We start from the raw sequence: 21142 nt of genomic DNA on the forward strand, positions 1-21142 counted from the left end.
CGCCAAACGCCAGGTAAAACCTCCCGGCTTCGAACTACAAAACAATATTTCTAAATGTAATGAGTGTTATGATAACATGGCTGAGCTATTCCTATGTTTTTGTTTTGTTTTTAGAAACGATTGACGTTACACAGTGTAAAAGTAAAACTACAAGTAAATAGTTTTATTTCATCGGGCCAAATCCTGATTAGACAAAATCTCACAAAATATAAATTGTTAAATGTGAAAGAAAATCATTATTAAACCGCGTTAATGTATCTGTTGGTTATTCCTACACTGTGTATTTATGTGTTCACTTGTCATTGGAGCTGATGATTGATTTGAACCAGTGACGCTGATGGCTTGCTTTTATTTTGAAGTCTGACAAGTACTCCGGTGTGCGGCGGTGTGGAGCTGGGCGCTTGACAGACTTCTCCAGCAACGATTTGTATTGATGTGATCAAAGGCGAGTGAGGTGGAGGCTGACCCGTGGGCGGTCACACTGCGCAATACCATAGGGCAAAGTTTGCCTGCTCTGATCTGTCGCTTGTGACTCGGAGGACTGCTGTGTGCGGCATGAACCAGGGCTGAGCGCAGGCTCGGGTGGTGCGTATGTCCAATATTATCTTTAATGAATGCTGCCGTGTAACCGCCGTGTTTCAGAACGTACTCTCTGGCGCGGGCCTCTGCCTGTCCACTGCACCGATCCTAGCCATGGGTGGGAGTCTGGGTTGCCACCGCTCCATCCCCAAAGACCCCACTGATTTCAGCTGCGGCAAGCGCAAATTCAGCGCCGCCTGCAATTTCAGCCACATTTTGGTGAATCAAGAGCGGCTGAACATTAACATCGCCACCGAGGAGGAGCTCATGACTCTGCCGGGAGTTAATCGCACAGTTGCGCGGAATATCGTGCAGTACCGGGACTGTATCGGTGGCTTTAAAAAGGTGGAGGACCTGGCGCTGGTAAGCGGGGTCGGGGCCACCAAGCTGGAGGTGATCAAACTGGAAATCTGCGTTTCTAGCAGGACCAGTTCTTCCCAACACTCTCCGTCGTCACTGCGCAAAGACTTGGACTCTCAGTTCTACACCGGGATGAACATCAACACCGCCACCCCGGCGCAGCTCATGAGTATTCGCGGTATCACGGAAACGATTGCAAAGAACGTGGTTTCGTATCGCGCGGAGCACGGCCCATTTAAAAGCATCGAGGACCTGGTAAAGGTGAAGCACATCAACAGCTCGCTGCTCGACAAAATCCGGTTCCAAGTTTTCGTGGAGCGCTCCCGGGCACCCTCCACCAACACGAACGCAGGGCTCCCCGGCACCACCAAGTGTCACCCAAGCCCCTCTTCCTTTAGTCTGGGCAGCGACGACTTGGACCTCCCACCTGGAGGCCCGACCCAGATCGTCTCTGTGCGGCCGAAGGTGGATCGCCCGCTGGGGCTCCGGGACGGGAAGTCCGTAGTGCGCGTGGCCACCTGGAGCCTGCAGGGCTGCTCGTGCGACAAGGCTAACAACCCGGGGGTCAGGGAGGTGGTGTGCATGACCCTGCTCGAGAATGAGTGAGTACCTGCACACACACTCATCACACCTGAAGGCCGCGTGGTTACTGAAGCGTGGGCAGATGAGGAAAGCTTATTGTTTAAGTGGTCTCGGACGTGTGTCTGATTTCTGTGCGTGCATCCGGCAAAATACTGAATAACTCACTTTATTAAATTCAATCACTTTTATTTATATTGCGCGAAATCACAATAACAGTCTTAATGAATGAAAGTTTGTAAGATAATAAACAAAACAACTCGAGTTTCATTTTTCCATCACACTAAATGCGCACAACGTCCAGTCAGCTGCATGTGTGCTGATAGTCATTATGTCAGGATATGCCAGCTGTGCCGTCCACACACCAAAGGACACCTACAGCCACTCACGGAGCCTTAACAGGACGAACCCCTCCCACAACATTACTGCGCGCAGGCCCAAGTGTTCTTGTGCAGAAACCTAAATAGTGATTTGATTTGAATGACAGTCGTGCAGGAATGATGGCTCTTTGTTTCAGGTTTATGTTGTGCATATTTCAGACTTCACAAAACCCAGACTGTGAAAAGACTACAGCACACCAAAGTAGCTCTTTGCTTTGTGTTATTTGTCTTTTATGGGTTCAAAAATGTGGAAACATCATTAAAACTACTGCAGAAAGAAAATAAGAGAACATTGTTTAAAAAGAAAAGTTCAGAGTCATCACCTGATTTTACAAAAGCATAAATCTGGGATTTAACAGACCAAACTTAATCGTGACCTGACGAGTTTTTTGTAGCGTTAAATCTGGTTTTATGTCCAGAATAAAACTCGCATCATGCATCTTTTTTTATAAAGCCATCAGATGCATATGAAAGGGAAAATGTATCATACAAAATACATGAAAGTTCTACCCCGAGACAGCAGGCGAAAAACATTATCAGGGCTTCGTGATTGAGGTCAAGCCAGTTTTGTGCTGCAGGGTGACACATTCTCAGATTCCCTGTCAGACTTGTGAAATGAATAAAGAGCACAGTGGACCGTGGTTCATATTCCACCAGTGAAAATGTTCTTTTAAGCAGAAAACAAACTAAAACAAAATAAAAATCCATCCATGCATTTTGTTTGGCTTATCTTGGGCTGGATCGTGGAGGCAGCAGCCTAAGCAAGCATGCCCAGACCTCCCTCTGCCCAGCCACCTCCTCCAGCTTATCCAGGGGAACACCGATGCGTTCCCAGGCCAGCTGAGAGATTTAATCTCTCCAGCGTGTCCTGTGTCTGCCCCGGGGCCTCCTCCCGGTGGGATGTTCAGCTCTTGAATGACTGAGCTCTTCATCCCATCTTGTCCCTGACCCAGAGTGGCCACTACAACCTTCTCCGTCTGAGGACCGTGGCCAAAGACTTGGCGGTGCTGATTTTCTTTCCAGGCATTGGTCTGCATACAGTGAAAACATAAGACTCTGTGGAAAAACTTTGGGTGTATATACCTGTGAAGACCATGAGTGGCTGTGAAAAATGAGAGTATAGGCAGAGCGCAGCAGCAACGCAAATCAGGCATTAGGGTTTAAATCTCAGTGGCTAGGCTCTTTCTTCTGTTCTCTCATGGATAAACGAGAAGCTAAAGTTTGGTAAGGTGTTTAATTGATACTCCCCCTTTTTTAATATTACAAAAAAAGTTCTTAAAGCCATCTATAGAGCTTCACCGTGGTTTCCAGAGCAAACTGTGTCAAGTACGGCCTAAAGTCAGTAATGGTGTTGTGATCATTGTTAGTGAGGAGCAGGAACAGCAGCAGCAGGAGGGCACTGTGAAGGAGACTCAGTATGTTTGCACAGTGACAAACTGCTGGGTTAGTAATCATAAGACCCAGTCTAAGTTTACACACTTCATGACTTTCCTCCAGGCAAAAGCAGACAGCTACTACAGTTCAATGAACTCTATTTTTTTTTCACCAAAGTTTGCACAAACTGCTCTCGGCCCAAACAGCCTATCAGGGATGTGGAGTTAGACTCAGCTGGCTGCAGTCATCCTGACTATAGGGAAGTGAAAAGAGCTGACTTAAGCTCCTAATAGCAAGGTTCATATGGATCAAAGCATGCAAGCTGATAATGTGGTGTTAATGTTTCTTACTGTTGAATTCTTCTTTCCCTGCTTTTGAAGCATTTATGAAATATGGACCGTGTCTCTCAGTGTCCCAAACAAGGTGGGCAGTTCTGTTCTATTGTGTCAGCTGGGACGCATCTACTTCCCCTCCTGCGTCGACACTTCACAGAGAGTACTGACGACGGTGCACCCAGCATGCTTTAGACAGATCACTGATGTTAGATCCTTTGTCTTCCCTTTAATTTCTCTTGAACTTCCTGATCCATAATGACTGGATGAGCAGAGGCACGCCATGATTTTTGTTATATGAAAAGTAATTGAATTAATTAATAATGCGTAAAGTAGTGTGCTATTATTATAAATGCTGCCCGATATCCTGGACCTAAAGCTCTCTCACACTCTCAGTTTGTTGTGGTTGCTGCACCTCAGTTGTGTATTTGACAGATTGTTGCCTATCTGATAATGTGCACAAACGTACAACTAACCAACAAAGAGGGATGAAGGGAATCATCTTTCACTCTCACTTTACGATACAAAGGAGTTCATGGTTGATTTAGAAGGTGTCCAGGTCTGGTGGCCTCAACATGAGCCCAGATCATCACACCTCCACCACCATGCCTGACAGTTGGTATGAGGTGCTTCTGCTGATATACTGTCATATACGAGGGGGCCAAACAGGCCCAGCTTTGTTAGCCAGCTAACCTAACTAACTAACCATCCAAAGCATATGGGACTGAATTAAAATGTCGAAATTTAATGTTGAAAGATTCTTTGTTATTTTTGTATTTTGGACATTTGAGTGAGATAAAAGCCCAGTACTTACGTTCATTAGTTTATACCTGGAAACTGGACCAGTTTCTTGGACCGGCTCCTATTTTTTCCCTCCAAATATCCTTCAATCACTGATGTGCGATGAATATTGGGACAGGGTGGACCTGGTGCAACCTGTAAATCTGGGGAAAAGAACGCATTTGTGGGTTGCTTTTGGACGAGCCCATGTGGACAGCCTTCGTCTCCTGGTTGTGACTTAATCAGTCTTCAAATGTGACGCTCAAAGGACGCAGCCACTGATGCTTCACCGTGTCTCACTTGTGTCTGCATTGAAGCAGCTAATATGAAGTCCTGTTTGGCATTATCAGTGGTTGCTACTGTCAGAGTGACACTGACGAGTCTTTATGCAACATTTACTCTTATGCTTATGTGTATTTTTCTTGCTGTAAACCCAACTAATTTTGTCTACCTCTATAGACTTGGCCATAGAGTCGTGGCTTACAGTTACCAGTGTTGCCCTGATGAGATGGCTAATAGGCAGCTCAGACTGTGGGTGTTTGAATCCTTGCCAGTGGAAATGGGAGGATCAGGATCTTAAGCAGCAGGAGCGTTGCATGCTCTCAGAGCGATCAGACCTGCAGGGGAGGAAGGAGGTATTGTCTGTGGGACTGCAGGCTGTTTATTCTGAAAACAGGATCTGTGGACAAAGTTTTTGCCTATAATCCCATCAACACCAAGCTGTTCAGCGTCTCAGGTGGGCCAGTGTGGTAGAGCAGTGAAAACATGCAGGTGCTAGAAAAGTGAAACGGAGTCCAGCAAAATGTGGTCTGAACAGGGTAAAAAACAGCTTTTTAAAACTTTTTAAAACAACAGCCACTGATCAAAGCTTTACAGCTAAAAGAATAATGAAAAGCATGATACAAATCAAAGAACACAAGTAAAACAGCACAAGTTTAAAAAAAAAAAGCCATAATTAGTTTGGAGCAGCTGTTGCTCAGGAGGTAGCCTCGGTCATTAACCAATCAGGTGGTTTGATCCCTCTACTCTCGTCCTTTGGCAAGATACTGAACCATGATTTGCCCTTGATGTATCCACGGAGCGTGTGTGTGTGTGTGTGTGTGTGTGTCCCTGATGTGTTTGTCACATTTTCAGTATTCAGGGTTATATAGACTGAGCGCTGCAGAGGTTCATTAACAGGATCAAACACCAATTAGTCTAATTGAGTAGAACCTGGAGTACCATTGAAAACCCAGCAGGCACAGGAGGAACATGAACCTCCACACATACTTACCCAGCTGGAGTTTAAATCATGAGACGCTCTGTTTTTATGCCATGTGTACTGAATCAGGAGAAAACAGGGAGCACGAGGGTTTATTTGCATTTTCAGAGATGCAAATTTAACTTGATAATGAATTAAAAACATTGCTATTGTTTTCAACAATGAAATGTTCGTCAGGATTTTAATCATTTTATCTGAACTGAGCATTCAAAAAACCTCTGTGCAATAAACAACATGTAACTAAACTTGTGTTTTTCAGTGATGGTCTGAGAACATCTAAAGCTAATGAGCAACTCTGTCTAGATCTCTGGTTGATAAGCGAGCACGAAAGACTGCGGCCGATCCTCGACCTGTGTTAAAGATTCTGACCGTTCGTACGACTTTGAGGTGCTGATTCTTTTAAACATGGACTTCCTGCTGCGATGTTTCTAGAACAAAAGAAATCAATATTTTGATCAGCTGTTAAATACTAATTCACTAACAGTGACTCAGAGAGGCCTCGTGAGTCATTGTGTTATATTTAGTTGTTTTTGCTCTTTGGTGCTATTGAAATATTTCCATTCATTTGGGTTTTTGCTGGTGTTGTTTTTTATTCTTGGTGCTTTGGTTGTAGCTGCATAATGTAGAAGTTTACAACTGAGCAAAATGTAATTCCCAGGAGTAAACACGAATCATCAGGAAGGACATCCGGTGTAACAAATCAAAACAATCTGAGCAACCTGTTGTGGCAACCGCACTGTAAATAACAGAGGAGCTCAAAACAGCTTTTATTCTTGGTGGTCTGAGGACAGACTGACTACAGGCATGGAGTTTTAGGGAACTATTGCATGAAGACTGTAAGACTGCAGTGTCATATTATGCATGTGATCAGTAGAGTCCAAAAGTGTGGAACCAGATTTGCACATTATTCAATGTTTATTTTTAGTCTTCAGTTGATGCAGATGGCTGTTGTTATTGTCATCGTCCTACAAAGACTGTTTAGCCGTAGCCAGTAGCTTTCAGAGCGCTGTCTCTAATGCATCTGGCTGTTTGTGGAGTCTAGCTTCAAATTGGCAATCACACATAGAATTATGAAGGACTAAAGTTTATTTTTTCCTTTTCTTTGTTTTGTTTTGTTGTTGTTTTTTTTAAATAAAAGGAGTGAAGTCGATGTAAAAATGTGGATGGGCTGGTGGTGTGTTTCCTCCTCACCCAGGCAGGTGGAGTTCTCTAGAAGACCTGCTGGGGATGCTTATAAGGACCTCAGCTACCCTTAATCCTTTGAAGGGCCACATTTAGACCACTGCCAGTAAAGGAGGTTGAAAACTGGAACTACTGGTGTGTAGTCGTGGATGGATAGATGGAATTGGCACACTGAGCATGAGAGTGCTGAAGAAACAGCTGTGATGTTTATTTATAGTAGCACAAGTACAAATGGCTGAGACGGTAGCTTCAGTGCAGCTTTTCTTCCTTTTGTGTTGGTATGTATTGACAGCGTGTAGAAAATCTTTGCTATAACAGTCACAGTTTATGTTGATTCTTTGAAAACATCACTAGTTGTTGCAGAAATGTCTGGAAACTGCTCCATTTGAGCAGATACCAGGTGTTGCACACACATCTCTTCTCCACGTTACCCACAGTTGTCAAATGACTGTTGGCGATGAGAATCGGTCCCCATCTTTAAAGGAGAAGAACTCTGCTCTTTTTCTCTGTCTGACATGAATCCTGTATAACTGAATCAACGTGGCGGTCTGATCATGGCTGAATTGTGCCATGTCATGTGACATGTTGTAACTCAATTCTGACTCCTGACTGACGGCATTACTTATGATGCTTGTGCATCCCTGGTTTCATTGAGGATCAGCTGACAGGAAGCAGCCAGCAGCTGTAATGTTGAGTGTCTCACCTGTGTTGCAAAATGCAATGCAAAGCAGCTCATCTTCAGAGTAAAAGTGCCTGTTAGAAATGTATAGCATTTTATTAAGCTGACTGTTGATCTGGGAAGTCATTTGAAAAGTAAACAGTTCAATATTTATTGGGCTGTAAAGGCCCCTCCTTCATGCAGTGTTGGCACATTGAATTTCAAACAGTCTAAAGTGTGTCTATAAAGAGTCTTATTTTCTCAGCTGTCTGCCAGTTTGTTAAAAGAAACTTTAAATTTGGCCTAAGTTTGCTGTGTGTTTACTATGCTGAGTCAACCATAATACATGACGATCTCCTAGAAAAACTGATCTCAGCTTTGCTTGGTACCAGTAAGTCATAAATGCTGTGCAGATGCAGTGCGAGGGTAGAAAGAAGAAATGAAATGCTCAGAACTTTTAAGGCTAAAAGTTCCATTAATGTTAGAAGATTTCTATAAAACAGAGTCATCCCTCACATTACTTCATAGCTAGTAATAATTTTAATTTTTCAATGTTCTGATACAATGTTTGGGGAAAAATAAATTTTAAGTTTATAAATTTTAATTTACAAATACAAAATGGGTGTTCTGATGATTAACTCTAACCAGTACGGTTGAGTTTCAAAGTAACCTGAAAAAATGAACGTGGTCCACCCAGTACTATATACAGTGGTGTGAAAAGTGTTTTTTTGTGTATGTTTGTCACACGTAAATGTTTCAGGGTCATCAAATAAACCTAAATATTAGGCAAAGATAAGAAGTAAACACAAAATGCAGTTTCAAAATGAGGGTATTTATTAGTCTATTAGGGGAAAAAATCCAAACTCAAAGGCTCTCGTGAGCCATTATCCACAAATGAAATCGAAAACATGGAAGCTAGTGAACTTTCCAAAGAGTGTCTGACCAAAATTACCCCAGGAGGTCACAAAAGATCCTAGATCAACATCCAAGGAGCTGCAGGCCTCAGTCGTGTCAGTTAAGGTCAGCGTTCATGACTCCACCATAAGAAAGATGCAGGGCAACAATGGCCTGCATGGTGAGTTCCAAGACGAGAACCACTGCTGAGCAAAAGGAACATAAAGGCTGATCCCAGTTTTGCCAGAAAACATTGTGATGATCTCCAAGACTTTTGGGAAAACACTCTGTGGACTGATGAGACGAACGTTGAACTGTTTGGAAATGTCACATTACATCTGGTGTAAAAGTAAGACAACATTTTCGAAATGGAGCATCATACCAACAGTAAAATATGGTGACCATCTATTGTGACCTGAAGCTGAAGTGCAGTTGGGTTCTTTAGCAGGACAATGATCCAACACACATCAGCAAGTCCACCTGTGAGTGGCTTAAGAAAAACAAAATGAAGACTTTGGAGTGGCCCAGTCAAAGTCCTGACATGAACGTGACTGAGATGCTGTGGCATGACCTTAAAAGTGCAGCTCCTGCTTGAAACCGTCCAGTGTGGCTGAATTACACCATTTCTGGAAAGATCAGTGGGCCAAAATTCCTCCACAGCGCTGGGACACACTCACTGCCAGTTAACACAAACACTTGATTGCAGTTGTTGCTGCTAAGGGTGTTTAGGGGGCAATCACTTTTTCAGACCACTGGAAAACCATGTAGTAATGACAGGAGGAATGCCCAAAGTGTCCTTTTGTTGTCAGTGGGTTTCATTATCATGCTTTTCTATCAGGTTTTTCAACTAATTATTTATTTTAAGAGGATTTGGGTAAATAATGCATATGTATGTATATGATGTACGTGTAAAGGTACATTTTTAAAAAAAATGCATTCTCTCTCTTATTACAGTATCAAGTTACTGGCAGTGCAAGACCTGCTGGAGCACGAGGCTATTGATAAGGTAAAGTGGAACATGAATTACACTTATCCCAACTTCTATTGTAAATGAGGTGACTTGCGTGCACGGGCAGCAGGAATCAGAAATGTGACAGCAGCTTGTCTTTGTGTATACTCTGCAGGGTTTCAGTGATGGAGAGGATCGTTAAATTGATTGGGTTACAGCCATGTGGTTTAAGTACGCCTGAGTTAAAAATACTCTTGTGCTCTCGCTCCCAAGACTGACACCCTCAAATTTTAGTTTATTTTTTCCGTCACACTGCTGCCAACATTAGCGCACATTTCATTCATTCATTCATTCATTCATTCATTCATTCATTCATTCATTCATGTCATTACTGATTTCTCGTAACTTATATTTGTCATATTTCCTTTTAGTGAATAACATAATGATTAGCAACACATCCTGTCTCGTCCCCCCCTCTTTGTCACTGGCTATGGGCCAACTTGTAACAAGTGGGGGCTTGTCTGGGATCTAATTCATTGTTGGAGACGGTTTGCATCATCTGACTTAAGCTCATTGTTCGATGGAAACTGTTTTCACTCCTGTCTTGGAAGGAGTCTGTTGGCTTGGTCCGCTCTGTGTACATTTGGCTTGTGTTTTTGTTCTTTTGTCACAGCTGACAGAGGAGCGATGTCCCGTTTCTCTGGGCTGGTCACAGTAAGGGGGCAGATGTATTTAGTTGGGATGTTTCTGGCAACTATTTTCTTAGTTGACTAAACGAGGGAAATAAATTTGACCACATAACTGACTAGTCTAAAACTAAGAAACACTCAGACGTCAGCTTACGTTTGAGAACCGTTTAATAAACAATATTTAAAAACTCTGAAACCATTAATCCCATTCTTCATGTCACTTAACTGGGCAGCACCTCACATCGTGTGTTATAAATATTACACATTAAACTCCAAATAGAAAAGGAAGAAAAAAACTTTAAAATAATAAACGAATGTTAAGTTTAACTATACTACAGCATTACTACAGAAGATGCTCATGTGTTATTAAAATATAACAGATTAACATCTGAATAATTAATAAATTGTTGCTGAAAAGTCTGGCACATTGTGCCGGGTATCATTCAGAATGTAGTCACGTGACACACATGAACAACTTTAATGAATAAAGATTTTGAATAACAAATCAATAAATTATAGCCATTTTCTTCCGCTTATCTAAAGTCATATCTTAAAGATCTTATAGTACGTTATGACCACTGAGGTGAATTGGCACTTCATGAGTAATCAGACTCCATTTTATCTTAGAGACTTCGTAGTACCGTGTCACTCCAATAGAGCACTTCACTCTAGGGACTCTAGGGCTTACGTGTAAATTATACTCCTTCAGGAAATCTACGTCGTAACTCGCGCTTTAACTGAAACCCCATCCTATACCAAAACCTTCTATATAACAGATCGACACACATCACAAGGGCTTGAATGCCATGGGAGGTTGTGGTATAGTGATAAAAGGAACTTCTGGTTATTATGCAAGTTAGAATGTGGCTTTCCAACAGAGGTCCAAATCAAGCTGTGGTTGCGAGGATATTTAAAAGTAGAAGCAGAGCCTTCAGCTTTCAGGTTCCTGGTCTTTGGAACCAGCTCCCAGTTTGGATTTGGGAGACAGAAAACGTCTCTGCTTTTAAGATTAGGCTTAAAACGTTCCAATTTGATAAGACATATAGTTGAACTCCAGCGCTCCAGCAATGACTCCTCCTCTAGCTGCTCTACAGAAGGCCTAGGGTGCTAGGGCAGCGGTCTCCAACCTTTTTTGCGCCACGGACCGGTTTATGCCCGACAATATTTTCACGGACCGGCCTTTAAGGTGTCGCGGATAAATACAACAAAATAAAACTAGTACCGGTACCGAAAAAAAGAAGATTTATTCATAACACACGTGAAAAGACCCAGGAAAACCGAGTTAACGATAAAAACGATAACAAAATAACGCTAAAAACTGATAAAAACCCTGAAAACCACACATTTCACACCTGAGCCTCAACTCTCGCGGCCCGGCACCAAACGACTCACGGACCGGTACCGGTCCGAGGCCCGGGGGTTGGGGACCACTGCTCTAGGGGGGTTCCCATGATGCACTGATTGTTGCTTCTTTACTCACATATTTTACTCACTATGTGCTTACTCTGCTCACTCTGCATTTCATCATTTGTTATTATTAATCTCTGGCTCCCTCCCATCACCTCAAACCAGCTGTGGCAGATGGCTGCCCCTCCCTGAGCCTGGTTCTGGCAGAGTCCTCCTCTTGCTAATAGGGAGTTTTTCCTTCCCACTGTTGCCAAGTGCTTGCTAAAGGGGGTCGTTTGAGGTTTTTGCTGCAGGGTCTTTTTCCTTAAACTATAAAGCACCTTGAGGTGATTTTTGTGACTTGGCACTAAACACTGCCAGTCAAAAGTTTGGACACAACCTCTTATTTAATGGTTTTTCTTTATTTCTACTACTTTCTACATCATAGATACAAACTGAAGACATCACATATATGAAGAAAGATACATGGAATTATGTAGCAAAGAAAAAAAGGATAAATAACTCTAAATATGTCTTATATTGTAGATTTGTCAAAGTAATGCTTTGACAAATCTGACAAATCTTGCTTTGTCGACAGCGCTGCAAACCTTCGGCCTTCTCTCAATAAGCTTCATGATGTAGTCACCTGAAATGGTTTCACTTCACAGGTGTGCCTGTCAGGGTTCATTTGTGGAATTTCTCGCCCTCTCATGCAGGAATTCTGATAACCTCAATCAGGATTTTTATTCATCTTTAGGCATGAAAAAAGATTTTTTAACTTTCTTTTATACATGTACTTTAAAAAAAGTTTTTTACATGTTAACTTATGTGGACAACATCACCTTTCATCATACCATCAACACTGACGCAAATACAAGAAAACAGCCTTTGAATAGCTGCCCACTGTAGTGACCACTGTGCGTGAAAGAGTTAATGGGGTTGGGACCATCAGTTGTGTTGTGCAGCGGTCAGGTTGGTGCACAGCTCACAGCTCTGTTTGACAACTGATACAAATCATATTATGGTGAGAACCAATCAGCTAAGTAAAGAGAAACAACAGCCCATCATTACTGTAAGGACTGAAGGTCAGTCAGTCTGCAACACTGCTAAAGCTTTGGCCCCAAGTGCAGTCGCAAAAACATCAAGACTACGATGAAACTGTCTGACATGAGGACGCCCCAGGAAAGGAAGACCAAGAGTCCCTCTGCTGCTGAGGATACATTCATCTGAGTCACCAGCCTCAGATCAGAGCCCAGATAGATGCCACACAGCTCCAGTAGCAGACACATCTGTACATGTTCAGAGGAGACTGTGTGAATCAGGCCTTTATGGTCAAATAGCTGCTGAGAAACACGACTGAGGAAAAGCAACAAGAAGAGATTTGTTTGGGCCAAGAAACACGAGGAATTAGACCATCTGTGCTTTGGTCTGATGAGTCCACAGCTGAGATCTTTGGTTCCACCTGTTGCGTCTTTGTGCGATGGTGAACGATGGTCTCTACATGCACTGTGAAGCCTGGAGCAGGAGGTGTGATGGTGTGGGGGGGCTTTGCTGCTGACACTGTTGGGGATTTATTCAAAATGGAAGGCAGACTGAAGCAGCATGGCTCCCACAGCATCCTGCAGCCACATCCCATCATTTATTCTTCAGCAGGACAATGGCCCCGAACACACCTCCAGGCTGTGTGAGGGCTCTGTGACCAAGAAGGAGAGATGGAGTGCTGCACCTGATGGTCTGGCCTCCAGTCACCTGACCTAAACCCAGTGGAGATGGTTTGGGATGAGATGGAGGACCAACAAGAGCTCAGCATCTCTGAACTCCTTCAAGACTGTTGGAAACCTTTTCAGGTGACGACCTCGTGAAGCTCATGGAGAAACTGCAGAGAGTCAGCAAAGCAGCAATCAAAGCAAAGAGTGGCTACTTTGGAGAATCTAAAATATAAACGTGTTTTGAATTATTTCACACTTTTTTATTTACTACATAATTCCATCTGTGTTCATTCATAGTTTTGATGCCTTCAGTGAGAATCTAAATTTAAAAAAAAAACAAAACATGAAATGTGAACGTGTGTCCAAACTTTTGACTGATAGTTTATATATGATTCAACTGAACATTTGCTTTAATAACTGTGCGCCGGTTTGAGTGGTTTAAAATAAGATTTCATATTGTTTGCTATTAACTGCTGCTCACGCACTAAGTATAAGTTGACTTTAAATTGAATGTCCGGAAATCCGTATGTCTTACTTTGAGAAAATAATATAAAATGTTCATATTCAAATCTGAAATATTAATTTAATTTTTAAATTTCAAGTCCTGCCAGCTGGGTCCTTTTAATTTACAGGGAGTGCAGAATTATTAGGCAAGTTGTATTTTTGAGGAATAATTTTATTATTGAACAACAACCATGTTCTCAATGAACCCAAAAAACTCATTAATATCAAAGCTGAATGTTTTTGGAAGTAGTTTTTAGTTTGTTTGTAGTTTTAGCTATTTTAGGGGGATATCTGTGTGCAGGTGACTATTACTGTGCATAATTATTAGGCAACTTAACAAAAAACAAATATATACCCATTTCAATTATTTATTTTTACCAGTGACACCAATATAACATCTCCACATTCACAAATATACATTTCTGACATTCAAAAACAAAACAAAAACAAATCAGCGACCAATATAGCCACCTTTCTTTGCAAGGACACTCAAAAGCCTGCCATCCATGGATCCTGTCAGTGTTTTGATCTGTTCACCATCAACATTGCGTGCAGCAGCAACCACAGCCTCCCAGACACTGTTCAGAGAGGTGTACTGTTTTCCCTCCTTGTAAATCTCACATTTGATGATGGACCACAGGTTCCATTAGTTTTTCTTCTTTTATACCCTTTCTTGCCAGCCACGCTGTGGAGTACTTGGACGCGTGTGATGGAGCATTGTCCTGCATGAAAATCACGTTTTTCTTGAAGGATGCAGACTTCTTCCTGTACCACTGCTTGAAGAAGGTGTCTTCCAGAAACTGGCAGTAGGACTGGGAGTTGAGCTTGACTCCATCCTCAACCCGAAAAGGCCCCACAAGCTCATCTTTGATGATACCAGCCCAAACCAGTACTCCACCTCCACCTTGCTGGCGTCTGAGTCGGACTGGAGCTCTCTGCCCTTTACCAATCCAGCCACGGGCCCATCCATCTGGCCCATCAAGACTCACTCTCATTTCATCAGTCCATAAAACCTTAGAAAAACCAGTCTTGAGATATTTCTTGGCCCAGTCTTGACGTTTCAGCTTGTGTGTCTCGTTCAGTGGTGGTCGTCTTTCAGCCTTTCTTACCTTGGCCATGTCTCTGAGTATTGCACACCTTGTGCTTTTGGGCACTCCAGTGATGTTGCAGCTCTGAAATATGGCCAAACTGGTGGCAAGTGGCATCTTGGCAGCTGCACGCTTGACTTTTCTCAGTTCATGGGCAGTTATTTTGTGCCTTGGTTTTTCCACACGCTTCTTGCGACCCTGTTGACTATTTTGAATGAAACGCTTGATTGTTCGATGATCACGCTTCAGAAGCTTTGCAATTTTGAGACTGCTGCATCCCTCTGCAAGATATCTCACTATTTTTGACTTTTCTGAGCCTGTCAAGTCCTTCTTTTGACCCATTTTGCCAAAGGAAAGGACGTTGCCTAATAATTATGCACACCTGATATAGGGTCTTGATGTCATTGGACCACACCCCTTCTCATTACAGAGTTGCACATCACCTAATATGCTTAATTGGTAGTAGGCTTTCGAGCCTATACAGCTTGGAGTAAGACAACATGCATGAAGAGGATGATGTGGACAAAATACTCATTTGCCTAATAATTCTGCACTCCCTGTATATCGAAGCAGATTGGTAGAAGATGATACTTAATACTTTTAAAATGTTTTTTGTGTGTGTATTACCCGTTTGCCATGTTGTATTTAAATAATTATCTATTAGATAATAATTTGGGTTGGCTGTAGCTCAGGAGGTAGAGCAGATAATCTCTAATCCGAAGGCTGGTGGTTCAATCTCTGGCTGCTCCAGTATCCTTGGGCAAGATACCAAACCCCAAGTTGCTTTAGATACTTTGTGCCAGTTGCTTCCAGAGTTTTACAAAATGTTAATTTGCTTTTTAGTTAGTAATATAATAACAGGCAAACCTGTCTTTATGTGTTGCAGTTCTGTGCAGAATTAAATCAAGGAACACTTGCCAGTTTACAGAAGTGGAAATGGCCACGAGGGCTGTGGAAAAGTGTTGTGTCGGAAAAACCCACCGGCCATTCCAGCAAGGTGGGTTTACCATTGGCAGCTGTTACAACGACACTTTAAATTGTATCCACAAAAACAAATCAAAGTCTAAACTTTGCCGAAGATCAATCAGTTCAGTTTTCAGTTCCCAGAAATCGATTTGAATAATTTACCCGTCGAGAGTTTTTAACATTTTTTAACACTGTGACTTTTTTTCTTAACCACTACAGTTTCTTTTATTATCTAGAACTGTTGCAGGTGTACTGCAGTAAAACTATAGTAGTGCTACTGCACAGACTGATCTTTCATGCGGAATAAATATGAAATGATCTTTTGTAAAAATAGCAGTGACCCTCCAGCTCTATTACCAGCAGCTGTTTACCTTCATGCTTACACTCTAAGAATCAGCATCAGTAAACTACATGTCAGATGTTTATGTAACTGACATATGAATAGCTGTGATTGACTAAATCATAAGTAGAGTAAGAAGATTGACTTGAAAGTTTATATTAATTAAATAAACCTTTGAAAACGTATCTAACACTAATACATCCCTCTGTTCACAGGGAGTGAGCTACTCTGGCTTTTTGTGGGATAGCTCCTCAGGAATTGATCTGAAGGATGCCCTTGTCTTGGAGTCTCCTGCTGTCAATGGAAATGGGAGTCATGTACACCATCCACTCTATGTGGCTCACTTTTTAGTAAGGCTATAATTTATTGTCATTGAATTCATGTGTGTTTGGTTATAAAAAACAATTCAATTAATTTTATTTATATGGCACCAAACCCACCAACAGCTGTCTCAGAGAGCCGTATCTATAAGACCCTGGAACGATGAAGAGAACAGCCCAACAATCAGACAATATCCATTTGTAATTGTTTAGGATCTGAATACTTTCTTAAACCTCCAGAACTAACACATGGTTGATGCACTGCTGCATATTTCTTTGGTTTTATGTATTGTTCTTCTTTTTACTTAGCAGGATAAAAATTTAAGTGGTCAAAAAATTGACTTTTTCCATTAGATTGGTTCATTTGAGCTGACGGTGGTGAATGTCCATATGCAAGCCCCTGCTTCACCAGAGCAGTCCGGTGGCAAAAACCAAAACTCTGATGAAGCCAAGTGTCAACGCCTCCCTCCCAGCATCCAGGGAACACTAAAAGGTTAGTCTGCCAGGTCGGACCAGTCGAGACCGCATGTGTCAGACGCCGTAGACGGATCCGCAAAGTCTGACGTCATTTTTGACGTCTTGTCCTATTTTCCGTTTCTTCCTTTGCAGGTGAAAAGGATCTACTAGTGTTGGGCAATTTTGGTTGCTCTCCTCAGAGCTCAGAGCTGGACACACTGAGAAAGGAGAAATTCTGTGCCCTGATACCATCCACTCAGTTCACCAACATCACCACCTGCTCACCACAGGGCACCCGCTGCGTGGACAACATCTGGGTCAGCCGTTCTCTGCAGAAGATATATTCAGGTACATGTACAGTTGTGTTTGGACAGTTGCACCGATTAAGATTAAAAAGTTCTCTTAGGTTGTCTTGATAAGGTCAGGTTTCATATTAAGGGAAATTATCTGTGAATTCATTCAGCATTCATCATATCTCAAGTTATTTAGTTCAGTTCAGTTTTATTCGTGTAATTCAGGGCAAAAGTCGGCTAAGTTTACATTACAAGTGCATCTCAGGATATTAGAATATTATGGAATAGTTTTTTTTTTGTAATTTAATCAGGTTAGACCTGATATGATTTCTTCTGCTTTATTTTAAATGTTGGTTCGCTCAAATTATTATTATTAGTAGTAGTAGTAGTAGTAGGTAGTAGGTAGTTGGATGGACAGCTGTCTCGCTGACGGATATCGACACTCCATGGAGGGAAAGCCACAGAGGATCTGTGCTGAGAAGGCTGATTGATTTCAGAGAGCTATATCAAAGCTTTTTAATCAGAGGTTGACTAGAAACTAAAAGTATGGTAGGAACATCTGTATAAGCAAAAAACAAAAGTTGATTTTAGGAACTTGGCTGAGGCTGGTCTTAGCAAATCACGAGCCACCGTGCACAGATGTCTTCAGGAAAGAGGCTACAACTGTCACATTCCTAATATCAAGCCAATCCTGAAAAATAGAATTCTTTTAGTTTATTATCTGAGCTAAAATGAAAAAATGTTACCATCCTGCTGTTAGACTGTTGGTCCAAAGTCCTCTTTTCACCTGAAAGTAAGTATTGCATAGAATCTGGATGAAGAGTGCAGAGACACAGAAACCACGATGTTTGAAGACCAGTGCGATGTTTCCACAGTTTGTGAAGAGATTAGATGATAGTTGTAAGTTTGATAACTTTCTGACCATTACTGTAGGAGGAATAGCAGCTCTTCTGAAGTCTGAGTGGATGGACGAAGGATGCTTTTAAATTCAATTCATTGTATTTTTCTGGCACCAAATCACAACAGTTCCCTCAAGGTGCTTTGAGACCATGCCATAACCACACCGATTCTCAGAAAGGCCTAAAAATAGCCAGTTGTCCACCTAACTGCACATGTTTAAAGGAAAGAAAAATCCTTGAAAAGAACATTAAAAAAAAAAAGAAATTCAAAAAACATTTTTTTCATCCCTAAAGATGAATAAAAATACTTAAAAAAAATTTGTCATAATTCATGCATGAAAGGGTTAATGAATATTTGAAAGTTATTATATTAAAATAGTGAAAAAAAACCCAATTTTTCATAATGTAATTTTTTAAAATGGAAGATGGAGATCCTGCAGAGTTAAAGAACAATCAGAGTTCCCGTCTGATCCTCTGAATCGAGCTCAGTTGTGGCATGATAGAAGACTCTAGGTTAAATAGTCTGGATACACTGATATGAAGTTTTAAAGATAAGTGGCAATGTCCACGTTGACTCTGTCATTTATTTGATTTTTTTACATAACTGTATATAAGTAAATAAGCCGAGTACACCTCCATGATTCAGGAGCTTGTAAAACCAACTTAGATTTTTTGTTCTGTCTTGTTTATTTCTGCCTCTTTCTAACATGCGTACTATGACTGACAGAGCTCTGACCAAGAGTTCCAGTGTGCCTGCTGGTTTATGCACGAATGGCAAATAAAGAACTTTGAACCTTGTATTTTAGCTCACTCAGGGTTTTCATTATGCACAGCTCCAATTTTTATGAGGTGCGTTTTAGAAAGATGGGGATTTCTCTTGGCGACCCTTCCAAACAAGCCGTACTTGTTTAGTCTTTGTTTCTAACTATCAGGAACTCAAACATATAACATGCTAACTTACGCCTGTATAGTTTTAGATGTAGTTCTTGTGTTATTAGTTAGCACTGCGTGTCTACATAGAGTCATCACAGAAGTCCAAGTCGAGCGTTGCTTTTACACAGGTGGTCAGTTTAGTTCTTTATATTGTATGTTTACAATCCTAACAATCAGATGAGCCTCTATGAACAGTGGGAAGGAAAAACTCCCTTTTAAGAAGAAGAATTGAAAAGAAAGAAAGAAGTCACACAAGCAACTAACGATTAAATGTATAGCAGTTTATAAACTAGTCATATAAAACAAGTAAAGTCAGGTTTTTCATTAACGGTCTTAAAACGAGGCTGGCTTTAGTTTCAAGTCTGGTTAAAAACAGGTCAGGTTTTATGCCGAACACAAACTAAATGTTAAGTCAGTTCTCAGGTCCTTTACACAAGACTAAGTGTGCTCTGGAGTTCACCAAACCAATTTAAAATTTGGTCTCCAGTTATGACAAGTCAAACCAGGTGTTCAAGTCTAAGTTTGGTCTAATCTGAGTGTCAAATCATCAACTTACCAAGTGTGCCAAGACAAGTCTGAGCCTAGTTAAAAGCACTTTGAGGCCACACTTGCACCTGAGTTATTTAGACTAGAAGTCACTCAATCAAAGTTTAAGTTGAGTCTCAAGATAAAAATAATTACAAAATAAATGTAAAAATGTATTTTAAACTATGTGTAAAGTAGAGGATACATGGTTACTTCTCAAATGTATGATGAACGTGATCCTAGTTTTATAGAAGCTACTATCAGATCAAAGTTTGGTGCATTATTTGTGTTGCATGAAGTTCTAAGTATCTCCTGACTGTTCTTGTGTCCTTTGTTCTTGACAGGCCACTGCATGGTAGTTCGGGAAGGCTTAACTAACCCCTGGATCCCAGATAACTGGTCATGGGGCGGTGTGGCCTCTGATCACTGCCCTGTGTTTGCAGAATTTTATGCAGACCTACCTCCTAAGGAGCTTAGCGGACCTGGTATGGCAGTGGTGGACAGGGGAGACATTCTGCCCAAACATGAGCGGTGACATCGGCTGCAGCAAAGACAGAACTGAATGACATGAAGATTTTAACCTATCAGGATTCTGCTTTATCTCGGTTTGCTGTGGCGCAGTTTCCTACAAAATGTGAACAAGTGCCAAGATTGCCTTTTGGGTTTCAGGTTATCAATGGAAAATCGTAAATGAGAAATATTCAAGCCATAACAAATGTTTAGACAAAAATATGATGTATTTTAAAAGAAATGTGCCAAACATTTTATATATGTATAGAAAAATAAAATAAATTGATAGATGATCACAGTCTGTACGAACTCTTATTGATACAGTTTGAGCACCATCTGAATGACCTGGATCTCTTTACAGGCGCTGCTGTGTCCTTCATCTTTTATAGTTCACTGGAGAGTAAGATTCAATCTCAGCTGCTGAGCTCATGAAAGCTGTGTGCTTAATTATACAAGTGAAGCTTGTGTGCATGTGAACTGCCATACTTCCCTGAGAATAACGTTGCCAGGCACAGTGACATCACAGGGCTTTGCTGCTGCCCTTAAAACTGGTCGTTAACCACCTTCACAATACTGCTTTTGAAATTAAACAGCCAAGTAACACACACTTGTGTTATACTGCTCAGCACGAGGCACACACGGGGTTTTAAAAGCACTGTTTATGTGCACTGACGCCTTCCTGGGCTGCTGTTGCCGACTGGCTCTTTCTGTTTTGGTACACAGCTGTTCTCTCTCAGCTCCTCTCTCCCTCCACGTCCTGTGTGCTGCTCAAGCAGGGGAGGCATGATCTGATGATCCCTAACTGCATTGGCCAGCCTCCTCTGGCACTGCCCCCTGAACCCACTGCACCACTCCCCCCACTTTTTTTTTTTTGCCCTGTAACACACACAGATTTTACCACATGAGCTTTGAGCTATTTTCAGGTCTTACTGATCTTATTGACCTTACTGACAAAGCACTTTACACAGCAATCAGATCAGAAATTGACTCTGAGCAGTCACGTGATCCCATGACAGCAGAGATGACGCTGGTGATGGTTGGATGACTCCTCATGAAGTGATTAATGTGCTGCTCAGTAGTGAGAGCTGCTGGATTAAAAAAGTTACTGCAGGCAACCTGGAGAAAGAATTTGTCCCATGATTCTGATACCAGGAGACCAAATGATCCTGATTATAACCAACTGATGAAATACAAGG

The 21142-nt window shown here is 41.7% G+C and overlaps 1 protein-coding gene across 1 annotated transcript; it reads left to right on the forward strand.

The window, feature by feature from the left end:
• The first annotated feature begins 399 nt into the window (after positions 1-399).
• eepd1 (endonuclease/exonuclease/phosphatase family domain containing 1) lies at positions 400-20233 on the forward strand. Its single transcript, XM_086280712.1, has 7 exons — positions 400-1541; positions 9334-9385; positions 15591-15701; positions 16226-16360; positions 16685-16823; positions 16940-17134; positions 19781-20233. Exons 1-7 carry the CDS (start codon positions 592-594, stop codon positions 19969-19971), a joined length of 1773 nt encoding a protein of 590 aa, XP_086136838.1. The 5' UTR covers positions 400-591; the 3' UTR covers positions 19972-20233.
• The last annotated feature ends 909 nt before the right edge of the window (positions 20234-21142 follow it).

Source organism: Aulonocara sp. 'chitande type north' Nkhata Bay, linkage group LG22 (assembly GCF_057382095.1).
Source record: "Aulonocara sp. 'chitande type north' Nkhata Bay isolate Kocher_YH1m ecotype deep benthic linkage group LG22, A_spYH_male_GT1.1, whole genome shotgun sequence".
Classification (NCBI taxonomy): domain Eukaryota; kingdom Metazoa; phylum Chordata; class Actinopteri; order Cichliformes; family Cichlidae; genus Aulonocara; species Aulonocara sp. 'chitande type north' Nkhata Bay.

What these genes read in the sequence shown, in the direction of transcription:
- eepd1 (XM_086280712.1), top strand. Translation starts at nt 592, where the DNA reads ATGTCCAATATTATCTTTAATGAATGCTGCCGTGTAACCGCCGTGTTT. An exon ending in CCACCGGCCATTCCAGCAAG is followed by an intron (nt 15,702 to 16,225) that starts GTGGGTTTACCA and finishes CTCTGTTCACAG; the next exon opens with GGAGTGAGCTACTCTGGCTT. An exon ending in TCTATGTGGCTCACTTTTTA is followed by an intron (nt 16,361 to 16,684) that starts GTAAGGCTATAA and finishes TTTTTCCATTAG; the next exon opens with ATTGGTTCATTTGAGCTGAC.